At 40.6% G+C, this 12,808-nt stretch overlaps 1 protein-coding gene across 1 annotated transcript; it reads right to left on the reverse strand.

Moving 5' to 3' along the window:
- Positions 1–917: 917 nt before the first annotated feature.
- Positions 918–11,967, reverse strand: LOC311501880 (zinc transporter ZIP4-like). Its single transcript, XM_084563928.1, has 12 exons — positions 11,744–11,967; positions 4,701–5,012; positions 4,173–4,362; positions 3,857–3,996; positions 3,584–3,767; positions 3,181–3,353; positions 2,834–3,010; positions 2,602–2,706; positions 2,074–2,128; positions 1,828–1,980; positions 1,551–1,738; positions 918–1,462 (listed from the first exon to the last, which is right to left on the reverse strand). Exons 1-12 carry the CDS (start codon positions 11,948–11,950, stop codon positions 1,334–1,336), a joined length of 2,013 nt encoding a protein of 670 aa, XP_084420054.1. The 5' UTR covers positions 11,951–11,967; the 3' UTR covers positions 918–1,333.
- Positions 11,968–12,808: the final 841 nt, after the last annotated feature.

Consider the following 12,808-nt stretch of genomic DNA (forward strand, 5'->3'; position numbering starts at 1 on the left):
ACTTCACCACGGTGAAGACACAATGTCAGAAAGTATAATGCTAAAGGTCAAAGTGCAGACCAACTTTCTTTCTTCTTTCTTTCTCTTCCTTTCTTTCTGTTCAGAGTTCCTTTCACTGGAACTAAGGGGCCAAGCCCAGCTCCTGAAAAACAACCCCACACCATAATCCACCCTCCACCAAACTTCACACTCGGCACAGTGCAGTCAGACAATTACCGTTGTCCTGGCAACCGCCAAACCCAGATTGGTCCATCAGATTGCCAAATGGAGAAAGTTTTAAAGTATGATGAATACAATCTTAACAAATTGTTATCATGTCTTATGAAAATTCATAAATTTGTCTCTGTCAGGCTGTAACTGCTGCAGGGCAATGAGAGAAAAAGAACAATTATAATTTGATCTTTTTGAGTCTAAAATATATTTGTCTATCATATGCTAAGAGGAAACCAACATAAATAGGGCTGCATATTGAATTCTGAAATATTTTAATTTGTTGCACAAGACAAAATTACAAAATATTTACCACATCATATACACTAGCATACATTTACTTTACATTTACTCCATCAAAGTCATTATTACTAATTCTGTGCAATACCAGGGCAGCCAACACGTCCACTATAAGTCATTTTGTCGAAGCAGAAAGGAAAGAAAAAAAATTATGAACTGAACACACCTTAACCATTGTTCATTTTGGGTTACTGTATACTTTAACAGCACAGCATACATTTTAATTTGAGTATTAATTGTTCATAAAACTTTAATAATCTTGTACAAAGTCAGCGTCATTGTGTCATCTGCAACAAAACATGTAATAAAATGATGCATTTATAAATTAGTCTTTTTTTCATACATTTAAATACGGAGATATGTTGTATAGCATGGGATTTTAAGAGTTCTAAATTCATGCGATCCATAACAGCCTCACCCTAAATTTAAGAGGAAGTAAAGAAATCTCCAGGCTGTTAGTGGTGGTTGATTTGTAGTGAACTGCTTTATGTGATGAGAGGCTTTTGCTATTTCTGCCAACCACACAGAGTTCACTGTTCATTGGTTAGGGCACTGGTTGGAATTAAGGGCATTCAAGCGGCACTGCAAATTTGAATCACTTTAAATTTTGAATCACTTTAAGTTCTCAATCTCACAGGTTCCTACTTGCCCCTTTTGTAAGTAGGAACCAGTAGCATCTGACTGAGGTCAGTCTACATCAGCTTTTCATTCTATCCTTTTGATCTGATCACGGTCATTTATTACCACCACCTATAAACTCCCAGTCACATTGCTGTGAACCCGGGAGCAAGATGAACAATCCATTGTCTTGACAGTCCGTGTTTTAAAAGCGGATTTTTTCTTCGTAGAGTGACAGGACCAACAAGATAGCCCACCCGGTGAAGAGGCCGACATTCTGCAGCAGAAACATCAGCCAGGGTCTCTTGTTGCTGATATGGACCATGGTGGGCATCTAGAAGGACAAAGAGGTCTCTTCAGTTCATAGTATTTTGATGATCACTACAGCAAGATTTGTCAAGACTATGAACATTAGCACTCACCATATCCACCAGTCCTACATACAGAAAGAGTCCTGCGGTGATGGCAGCTATCCACTGCTTGGTCGCGAGGTCAGTGGCTACAGACAGAGCGATGTACAGGCCAATGAAGGAGACCATGGCACTGCTAACGTTTAAAATCAGGGCCCTGCAGACAGACACTCCACTGTGGAGCAAAATGGCAAAATCCCCTGGAAGAGAAATGGGAGCAGAAGATTGTTGTTGATGAATCGACGTTAAATGATCAAACCAGGCATCGGTTCCTGTGTGTGACATTCACCAAGTTCATGTGGTAGCTCGTGGCAGAGTACAGCCACGGACGTGGCCAGACCGGAATTCCATGACAGAGAGAAAGCCGCACCAATTGCTAATCCGTCTGCGAAGTTGTGGATCCCGTCACCAATAGTAATCATATAAGGCAGCAGACGTTGTTCTGTAGACACACAAACATAGTTATAGTTTATGTTGTAGTAACCACAATATCTCACATTGACGAGATCATGCTTGTTCTGGTGCTGGAATTCACCTCTGGTGCGCTCTTTTGACTCTGAATGTGGTTTCTCATCGTGTTCATAGTCAACCTGAAATGTATACATTACATGCATTAGAGAAGATTAAGTAGCAAGTCATGGTTTTGACATTGAGGCATTAGATGTGTTTGTGTTGAAGCACCAGTAAACAGTTTGTTTGCGGAGATTCAGTGGGATTCAACATCTTAGTACGGATGTAAACAAGCTTTAGTCCTGTCTATAATTATCATTCATTCGTTCATTCATCTTTTGTAACCGCTTGTCCTGTGAAGGCTGGAGCCTATCCCAGCTGTCGTTGGGTGAGAGGCGGGGTACACCCTGTCTTTGGACAGTGGGAAGAAGCTAGAGTACCCGGAGAGAACCCACGCAGACACAAGGAGAACATGCAGACTGCCACTGTGCCGCCCCTATTATTATCAGTTGGACTACATTTTCCTAGATCCACTTTATAACAAGCAGCAGCATTTGCAAGATCGTTTTGGTTTCCGTTCTGTATCTTCCAAGTATTGATGCTTGCTTCTTACCAGATCTGCTTTTGACGCCGACTGTGGCTTGTCTTTTTGTTTCCTCTCCCGTTGATACATCTCTAAAACCCTCCCGTGATCGCAGTGGTGAGGCTCAGATTCCTCCTAAAAAGACAAAGAGAGAGAAGCAACTTATAACCTTAGCCTGCATTTCGGTATAACATGAGTCAATTCACTCAGATGCCGTATGTGCGTGATGCTACGGCTGCACTTCTTCTGTAATTTTCCTCACCAGATGGTGGTGACGGTGATGGTTGTTTTTGTATGTGATCAGAGAGAAAAGAGTTTCCATCAGGTAAAAGCAGTAGATCCCAGCTATCAGTACCAACATCTTGTTCATGTAGTCTGGAGTTCCTTCTTCGTGATCGTGACTGGCGTGGTTGTCTGAGTGCACATGTAAACCCAGGAACTAGACAAAGACAAGATGATGATTGTTAAAGTCATGACAGAGCTGATGAGTTCCCTAGAGGCTTATGTCCTGAAACTATGATTTTCCCAAACCAGAGCCACAAACTGAGCAAATACATATGTATGCATGTAGCCAGACTATGAGTCTTTAAAATGATTACAGTCCCTCACCATGGGCAGCAGGTGCAGTAGGGCATCTCCAGTGAGTGAGCCCACAGCCAGGCTGATACAAAACTGGATGCACAACTGGAACACGCTGGTACAGGAGGTAAACAGCAGCACCACAGCGCCAAACATTGACATCAGTGTGATCACCACATTAGCAAGAGTCGCATAGAGGTATCCTGCGCAAATAGGAAAGAAAGAAAAATGGGGTTAGCTTGAATCAGGCTCCTCAGAAAGAGGCGCAAATGTGCATTTTCTCAACCTTCCCAAGCATTTAAGTCAAGCATTTACAATCAAGCAGAACAATGAAGTGCGTTATCTACACGTGCAACTCATATTTATTTTTTCAGTGTTTGAGATCATGTCTGGTTGTGTAGGTAGTTTTTACTCCAGTGCACAATTCACTTACTCTCAGTCTTAGTGAGTGCATCTGGTTTCATTGGTTCTCTGGCGGCTGTGCAGGCTTCACTCAGCATCTGCTGGATGAGTGCAGGGCTAAGATGAGCCATGTCAGACCGACCCAGAGCAGGGGCAGCAGAGCTGTTCTCCGGCAAACCGTAGATTTGGATTAGCTCTTCAGCTGAGAAACAATGCTGGGGAAGGAGAATAAAGAGATTGGAGATTCAATCGCACCATCAAGTTAAGTGTTACCTTGTATTCTTGCATGTTTCTGTGCTGGTACCTGCTCCCAGGTGCTGTTTTCCTCATGATGGTCATGGTTGCTGCTCTTCCACCGTCTCTGACTTCTGTGATCATGATCCGCGTGTGAGTCGTCCACGTGGTGAGGTCCGATGTGCAGGTTGCCCATAAGAGCCTCCAAATCTGCAGAAGCGAAGACAACATGACCTTAACCTTTCCCAGAGGTGTTTGTGCTCGTGAATACAGAATTAAGACGCTCAAACATTTATGTTGAAATCCCTGCGATGGCTCTGCATTTTTATTTTAAGGTATCGTTCAGTGTCTGAGCTTAAACTGATGTGTCTTTCTGCTCCATTTACCCTCAACAGTGAAATAGTTTGACCCAGTGAGTCGGCCCATGATGTAGTCCAGGAAGAAGCTCTCCTCAGGCAGGGAGTGAACAGCGAAGCAGTCACCCAGCAGAGCGTGATACAGGATGTAACCCAAAACTGCACCCGCTTCCAGGTGTCCGTGGACGTCCATCACGAGGTCATTGGCTGTTACACAGGACTGGTTACCATGGTGATGAGGAAGAGCGGGGACGAAGCAAAGGTGAGTTTAAAAGGTTTGTGAAATAAAGGCTTCCTTTATCATTGTGATATCATTTGGGATTTTGACTCGCATGCAACTCACTAAAAGTTTGGAGGGACACCTTTTCTTAACTTATTTAGTCTTTATCTGAAATGAACACATTACCCTGTGGCCATTAAGCATGTACACTATTGTTAAGGAGCCTCTCTCGGTTGTTTTAGGAACATTTTCACATTGTCTTCACCACAAAGTAGAATCAGAGCAACAGATTTGACCACAGATGGGTAGATTGGGGCTCAGTTCATATTTATGCTTACCTTATTTTGTTTGGGCTCATAATGATGCTGAAGCTCTTGCAGGACTGCCTCCACTCCCTCGACTTCTATGTGCAGGTGTTCAGTCTCAGCGTGTGGCTCATGATGGTCCGTGTGTGTGAGTTTGTGTAGAAAATGATCGGCTTCCTCTCTCCACTTCCCCTGCTCTGTCGCCTTGCAGACCAGACCAGGGGAGGACAGGTAAAGGATGCTCCCGGCAGCGAGAATCGTGAACTGAGATACATCCACGGTTACATTTTCGCTGTGGATGGAGGAGCTGTTGATGAGCTGGTGTACAGAGCCGGCCAGATCACACTGTGAAGCATTCAAAGAAAGACAAAAACATACAGGTGATAAATCAGCAAGAGAACATTTGCTAATTCAACAATCTCAAGTCATTTACAGAGAGCAATGGCATAGAGACGCTTAGAGAAGTGAAGTTGATTTGTGTTGTTTGACTAAATTCTGGATCAGACACACATTTGTGTCATAAAGCGCCATTAAAATAGTGACAAACATCAGTCCGGACCCATAAACTCTGACGGGAAGCAGAGAGGAGACTAAAATAAATTAGGACAAGGTTTTATAAACTTTATTTAAACCTTGTCCTCTTCTTCCAAATGACAGAATACTGTCACTGAAAATTTCCACTCCAAATTTCCACAAATTCCCACTCCCTGTTGTTAGAGAATAATTTCTCTTCCCTTTAGATAGTTTGTGTAGTTAATGTTAGATTACTGCTGGGGTCAGTTATCTGCCCTATTTTCTCTCTGAGGAACATGCCAAGGCCATGGTCCCTCTTTGGCGTCTTCAATCTCACTCTCTGGCTGTCTACAGACACAGCTGTAGAGTTAAATGATAACGCCCTCCGTCACTGGATGACACTTTGTATTTCCTAGCTATTGTGAATCCTTATCTTCATGTTTATGTACTATAGCCCAGGGGTTCCCAAACTTTTCCATGCCAAGGCCCCCCCGAACAGCATTAGCTTCTGGCTGGGGACCCCCTTTGCAAATCTACAGACAATGTTACAAAATATGTAAAGAAACGTCATCTTTTATAATGTTTCTTACTTTTATTCACTATTCAATAACTATTACATTTGTTTAGCATAAGTGCTGCCTCATATTTTCTGACTTTAGTTGGCTAGGAGTTCTTCTTAGGTTATTTTTTGCAGCAGTATCCTCCATGACAGGGCTGTTTGTCTGTTCCTTCAGTCTCTTTCTTGTCAAAAACCTGTCCATTTTGCGCTTACATGCTAGCTACATGCTAGGTTGAGGAGCAAAGCAGCTTGATAAATGGCGCAAACCGCCAGGTCTACACAGATTATGAGGTCATGGTATGAACGGTATTTTGACTGGCAGGGAATCAGAAAGATGAGCATGGCAAATAACATTTAGATATGATATATTATTAATAATTATGTTTTATGATAATGATTTAAAAAACAATTAGATTATATTTTATAATAATGGTTAAAAATAATTAGATTATATTTTTTTAATTTTTCTAATTTCTTTTCTTATCTTCCCTCCAATTGTCTGAGGCCCCCCTAGCGCCCCCTGGCGGCCCCCACTTTGAAAACCACTGCATGGCCAATTGGGTGTTAACACATCTCCCCTTTGCTGCCTCGGCCCACCTTTCTAGTATAAGAATCTGAGCTTTACTGTTTGACCCTTAGAATTGAGGTGGACTCATGCACTTCTGTTGTGATGACGAAGCTTCTGTTCTCCTCGATCGAGCCTAAATAAACTCCTTCAGCATAATTACAGGACTCTGGTAGTTCTTCTTTATCGGCATCACCACAAATCCCTCCCTAACAATTGGCATCACAAACAGGATCCCAATAGAACAACACCTTGGTAAGTGCAAATGTATAATGTCTTGTTATATATTATGCCTTGCCCTGTCTGCGTTTGACGAGATCACGAACTAAAAATGTAAAATGGGAAATAAACTTTTGATAAAGAACTCGTATTAATAGTGATACTTCATTAATGATTCTGTATAAGAGAAACGTTTTAACTTAGAGTGAATTATCAATTTTGCAAAGGGCTTGTATTGTTGTGAGGAAGAGCTGGGTGAGCTTATCACTTTTTTGTGTCCACCTACCCACCTGAGATCTCTGGTCATAGGAAAGGGATTTCGGGGTGGATTGAAAGAGATCTGCTTCACCAGAGATCAAGATCGGGGACCACCCATCTGTGTCCGTCAGGAACAAAGCTAAATGTGTATACACTGAGACTAAACGTCTACCTTCACACGTACAGCACTGAAAATGTATGTAAGACCAGAAAACCTGTATGCTGCTGAAGTTGTTTTTGTATGTTTATTGAGTGTCCTGTTTGTTTGAATTTTATTACAATGGGTGCTCATCAGTCCAAAACAGGGGGTGAAACAAATTCACACACAAAATTGACACACGCATCAAATAAACAAAACGACACGCCACACTCTAAGCGACCTGATGCAGAGGTACACAGTGCAGGCGGTTTGCAACCACAACATCTACAGAGCATGTTCTCCTCGAGAACACCAGCTGGCGTAGTTGGTCGTCTAAAAGGTTGGAAATATGTGTATCCGTTCACCACTGTTATGCAAGATTGGACACACGGAGAATGGCCTATGGTTGGGTCATTTGGAACAGATAAACTCCTTCAGCATAAGACATACAGGACTCTGTTACTTCTTCTTCATCGGCATCACCACAAATTCCTCCCTAACACCTGTTAAGTTATGTGAACCATTTTCTTCCCTTTAACTCCAATCTTCATGACAAGTTTTTGATATTGAACTCAATTTTATATGTTTTCTAAACTTAAACTTAATCCATTGTCTTGACTTCTTGTGAGTTTTGTCTGTGTGGTAAATGTTCCCTTCACACATGTCTTTAAGTTTTCAGCTGAAAAAGTGATGAGATGATATGATTTGAAAACTGGGAAATATAGAGGCTGCTGCTATTTTTGCATTTTTCTTTAAATTAGATAGAATTATTACTATGTAAAGGCTTTACAAAAGAGGATTACAACGTATTACAACGTCAGCAAAAATATTGCCACCATAACCGTAACGGATGGGTGGATTTTAGAACCCTTTTCCATACCAGGAATGAATTTCAAAGTGGCTGTTTTCTGGTGGATCAAATTTTAATTTCCTCCTCTCTAAACAGCCTAACTAAAATAAATGTCAAATTTCTGAAAGAACAATATGTTAGCTGAATCAGTCTGAAGTTTCGGTAAACTTTAAAACTCGCCATTAGTTGTCAAGATGAGAAATCTAAGCAGAAACAAAAACATTTGACAAGATAAAATGTGTTTTCTTCAGTGGAAAACGTAACTTAATAAGTTGTATTGACTCATAGCATTAAGTTAAAACAAGAAATGTTATAACTTTTTGAGATGAAACCGATTTCCTTCAGCTTGAGTTTACTCACTTTTGTTTTACTGACTTAAAATGTTTTACAGAGTAGGAATTGGATATATATATTGGAACTACTTTCAGCTGAAAAATACAAAAATTGATTATCGTGTTATATGAATTATCCAAAGCTTCTTCTGTCAAGAAATGTAACTATAAAACATCTTTGAGCACCACAACTGAAATTAAATTCACAGATTTTGATGAATCATGGTAGTGCATGATGAGAAGAAGTATTAGATCATTCAATGCTTATAAAACTGCAACTGACATCTGCATGTCTGGACATCAGTGGGGGTAAGTCTAAAAATATATGTTTTTCCTCGTGCGTGGTACCGGTGCCCAAAACATCACACCCTAAAGACCTCAGCAGCTACAGACTGGTGGCTCTAACATCCCACCTGATGAAGACACTGGAGAGACTGATACTTGGACATCTCCGCTATGAGGTGGGTCCCTCCATGGACCCACTACAGTTTTCCTACCGTCCTAATGTTGGAGTGGAGGACGCCGTTATCTTCCTGCTACGCCGAGCTCTCTCTCACATGGAAGAGCCCGGCAGCACTGTGAGAATCACCTTTTTGATTTCTCCAGTGCTTTCAACACCATCCAGCCGGTGATTCTGAGGGACAAACTGGAGAGGATGGGTGTGGACCACCAGTTGTCCACATGGATCTTGGACTACCTCACAGACCGACCACAGTTAGTGAGAAGCAGGGACTGTGTCTGACCTGCTCACCAGCAGCACGGGTGCCCCTCAGGGGACTGTCCTGGCCCCCTTTCTTTTCACCCTCTACACAGCAGACTTCAGACACAACACTGACAGCGAGTATAGAGGACTGACGGGGAACTTTGTTGACTGGTGTCAGCGAAACCACCTCCTTATCAACGCGGGGAAAACCAAGGAGATGGTGGTGGATTTTCGTAGATGGCGTTCTGCCCTCCCCTCACCAGTGAACATACAGGGAATGGAGATTGAGCAAGTGGACTTTTATAAGTACCTGGGTGTTCACCTCAACACCAAATTGGACTGGTCTCACCACACTGATGCATTCTATAGGAAGGGACAGAGCAGGCTCTACCTTCTGAGGAGACTGAGGTCTTTTGGAGTGAAAGGGGCACTCCTGAAGACCTTCTATGACTCTGTAGTGGCAACAGCCATCTTGCTTTCTTGTATGGAGTGGTCTGCTGGAACAGTGGCATCACAGAGAGGGAGAAGGAAGAAGCTGGATAAGATCATCAGGAAGTCCAGCTCTGTTCTGGGCCGCCCCTTGGACTCAGTGAGGGAGGTGGGTGACAGGAGAGTTCTGGCTAAACTGTCCTCCGTGCTGGACAATGAGTCCCACCCCCTGCACAGTGACCTGACGGGACTGAGGAGCAGCTTCAGTGACAGACTGCTTCACCCTCGATGTGTGAAGGAAAGATACAGAAGGTCTTTCCTTCCTGCTGCTGTTAGGCTCCACACCGAGCACTTCTAATATGTGCACTATATCTATTATTTATTATATCTGTGTCATTTCTGCATGCTGTTGCAAACTGCAGTTTCCCCATTGTGGGACGAATAAAGGTTTTTCTTATCGTATCTTATAATTCGGGTGAACTCTCCCTTAAACCGACGGAAAGAAACTCAAACTGTAAGAACCTGTCACCTGACACGACACTATGGAAAATTTTTTCTTTTACCCTGGATGAAATTAGGTTTATTACTTTATTGGACCTCTTTAACCCTCCTCTTATGTTCCTGGGTCTGTTTGACCCTGACCATATAATCCAAAAGTGCCAGAAACCAAAACATCCCAATAACCATAGTTTATTAACTATCATTATTACCTCCATTACTGAACATTTGCGCAATGGTGTTTTTTTTCCACTCATAGATCATGGCTCAGTGAGGATAATTCACTAATTTTTCACAAAAGAATGCATGTTGAAACGTTTTTTTTTTTTATGTACACTGGAAATACCTACGTTTAAAATACAATAGTTTTACTTCACATTGATTTTTAACAATTTTTATTTTACATTTTTAAAAGTTTTCTCTTTACGGGGGTGGCGTTGATGACTTTTATCAATCCCACTTAAAGCCTATAATCTATTTTTCATTTAACAATATTAAGTGACATCCAGTGTGCAGTCTCCATCTCTTTACTTTTATCCATTTTTCACTGCCAACCGGTCAAGTTGTTGGACCGTAGATATTTATCAGCCATGCACTGTACATTCGTACAGATATGTAAGAAGGCCAAGGACTTCGCTGACACTCACTGATAAAGTCTACGAGACCTGGAAACACTAAAATGCCTACATACTGTAAATTACACAATAAATCTGTCATAAAATATAGTTTCACTCATTAAATGCCTCTAAAAGAAAAACATAGGATTCTTGTATTACAGTGTTACAGATTTAAATGCCTTGATCTACATTCACTGTGAATTTCATACTTTTAAATATGACTATTTTCTCTCTTTAGAAACTTTGAGGTGAAACATTTAATAAAGTGTTACATACAGGCTACACTGTCTGCCTACATCCACAGACGTCAGACTATTAGAAATTTTAACCCTCCTATTACATTCCGATTTACTAACACTTTTTATCCTTGGGGTCAATTTGACCCCAGCAATTTAAACCTTCAGAAAATTATTATAATACATTTTTTTCCCCCCAAGTTAATGTGTCGGGTTTTTCACATTTGTTAGTTGACTACCTAAATAGCTCTTTAAATACCCCACCACCCCACCTCACATATACATCTAGAATACCCGTTACACAACTACGGAAAAAAAATGCAGATCACCATAAAATCTCACTCATCAACCTAAATTGGAAAGAGATATGTTTAAGAGGCTTTATGTCATTTCTAAGTACTTGTTATCTATAACATTTGGTATGAAAAAACTATTATCACAACTATTATCAAGGATAATCAGTGCCGTGCCCTGTTCAGCTAGGAAAAGTAATTAAAATTGACGCAAAAAAATGATGTTATTCATATATTTAGAGACGTTTAACATTGAATGTGGTCAAATTGACCCCAAAGATAGGACGGTTAAATAAGGAAGTAATAGTGCAGGAAATAATAGTAATACTGATAAAATAAGAAACTGAAGTTTGAAACTTTACTTTTATGTTCAGTATTAGATTTTAGTTTTGTAGAAACCTGTCTAAGCTCACAGTGTTATATTTTATTCTGTATGTGGTTAAATTCAAAGGCTATAAATGGCACCTAGGCCTATACGGTTAGAATTGAAAGTTACAGTGGATTACAAGACTGTAGGATTAAAACATGAAATAACTTTTTACTTATAACAAACAAATCACTCTGTGAATACATATATATATTCTATTAAGCTATTGCTTTTTGCTAGACTGATAAAGTTAGTATTGGGAGTTTTTAAATTCTTCGTTCATCTACAAAAAGATAAATTTCACTTTAAATAATAATAACGTAAAATAATGTGTGAGCATTTAATTTAATTTAATTTTGTTTAAATACTAGTTAATGAGTGGTTTAGTGAACAAGTAGCCGCTGGCGAATGGCTTTTGGACCTCGACCTCTCTCCTCCTTCTGCAGGCAGGCACCCGGCTCTCTAACCTGGCCGCATGGTTAGACTAATAAAACTTACCTTTTCACACGACACTTCGCTGCACTGCACACGTTTCTCCAGGGTATTAAAGAGGGAGCGAAGTGACTCCCCGCTCAGAACGTCCTGTCCCGGAGACAGGACACTGACCACGGCCCCATAAGCCTCCTCCACAACAGAAGAACCTGACACAGAACCGAACAGGCTCCAACCAGAAAACATAAAAAGGAGAAGCTGCGAGGAAAACATGTTTCTTTAAAGAAGACTTATGTAAAAGTGGTTGGTTAAAATGGAAAAGATAAAGTCTTTAAATGGTCAGGTAGAAGCTGATACAGTCTCAAGGTATTTCTTAGACACATTGAGCTGTATAGAGCTCAGCCTCTGAGGCTCTAGAGGCTGTTACCAGCCTCTATGGACCTGGACTCTGGATTATGATTGGCTAGGACATGGCTTGTGCTGTCCTATACCTGTCTATTAAAACCAGTGTCACCTGTACAGGCAGATAATTCAGGTCTCCACAGCATGTTCCTGCTCCACAAACATCCCCTATGATCACAAACAGCTCATTTACTTGTGATAACAGTCTTTCACCTTTTAATAGGTTCATTAAAACATAGAAAGTGTTAAAATAAAACAAATGAATGCATCTTGGCCTGCTGTCAGAATGGAGAAATGACAAGTGAGCAAAATTTAAAAAAATTTAAAAAATGCTCTCATTGTGACTCAGGAGTATCGGTAGAGCAAAAGTTGGATTATGAGGACGTATTGACTAAGAAACCTTAAGAAGTCTTGTTTTATTTCAACTATTTTTAGACAATCCCTGCCTGTCACACGTCAATGAGAAAGACACGTTTTTATACAACTTATATAGTGTAGGGTGTTCTACACTTTTAAATGTCTCGTCAGCAGGAGTGGAAAGTAACGAGTTAAATTTACTCTCGTTACTGTAATTGAGTAGTTTTTTGTGTACTTGTACTTTTTTGAGTACTTTTTAAAATCAGTAGTTTTACTTAAGTACATATTATTGGAAATAATTTACTTGACTACATTTTAAATAGCTTCCTAACAAAGTCAAAAAAAAAAAAAATAGATGAAGTTGCACTGCGT

Source organism: Chelon labrosus, assembly GCF_963514085.1.
Source record: "Chelon labrosus genome assembly, chromosome: 16".
Lineage (NCBI taxonomy): Eukaryota > Metazoa > Chordata > Actinopteri > Mugiliformes > Mugilidae > Chelon > Chelon labrosus.

What these genes read in the sequence shown, in the direction of transcription:
- LOC311501880 (XM_084563928.1), bottom strand. Translation starts at nt 11,950, where the DNA reads ATGTTTTCCTCGCAGCTTCTCCTTTTTATGTTTTCTGGTTGGAGCCTG. An exon ending in AAACTATTTCACTGTTGAGG is followed by an intron (nt 3,997 to 4,172) that starts GTAAATGGAGCA and finishes TCGCTTCTGCAG; the next exon opens with ATTTGGAGGCTCTTATGGGC. An exon ending in TGCACTCACTAAGACTGAGA is followed by an intron (nt 3,354 to 3,583) that starts GTAAGTGAATTG and finishes CTATTTGCGCAG; the next exon opens with GATACCTCTATGCGACTCTT.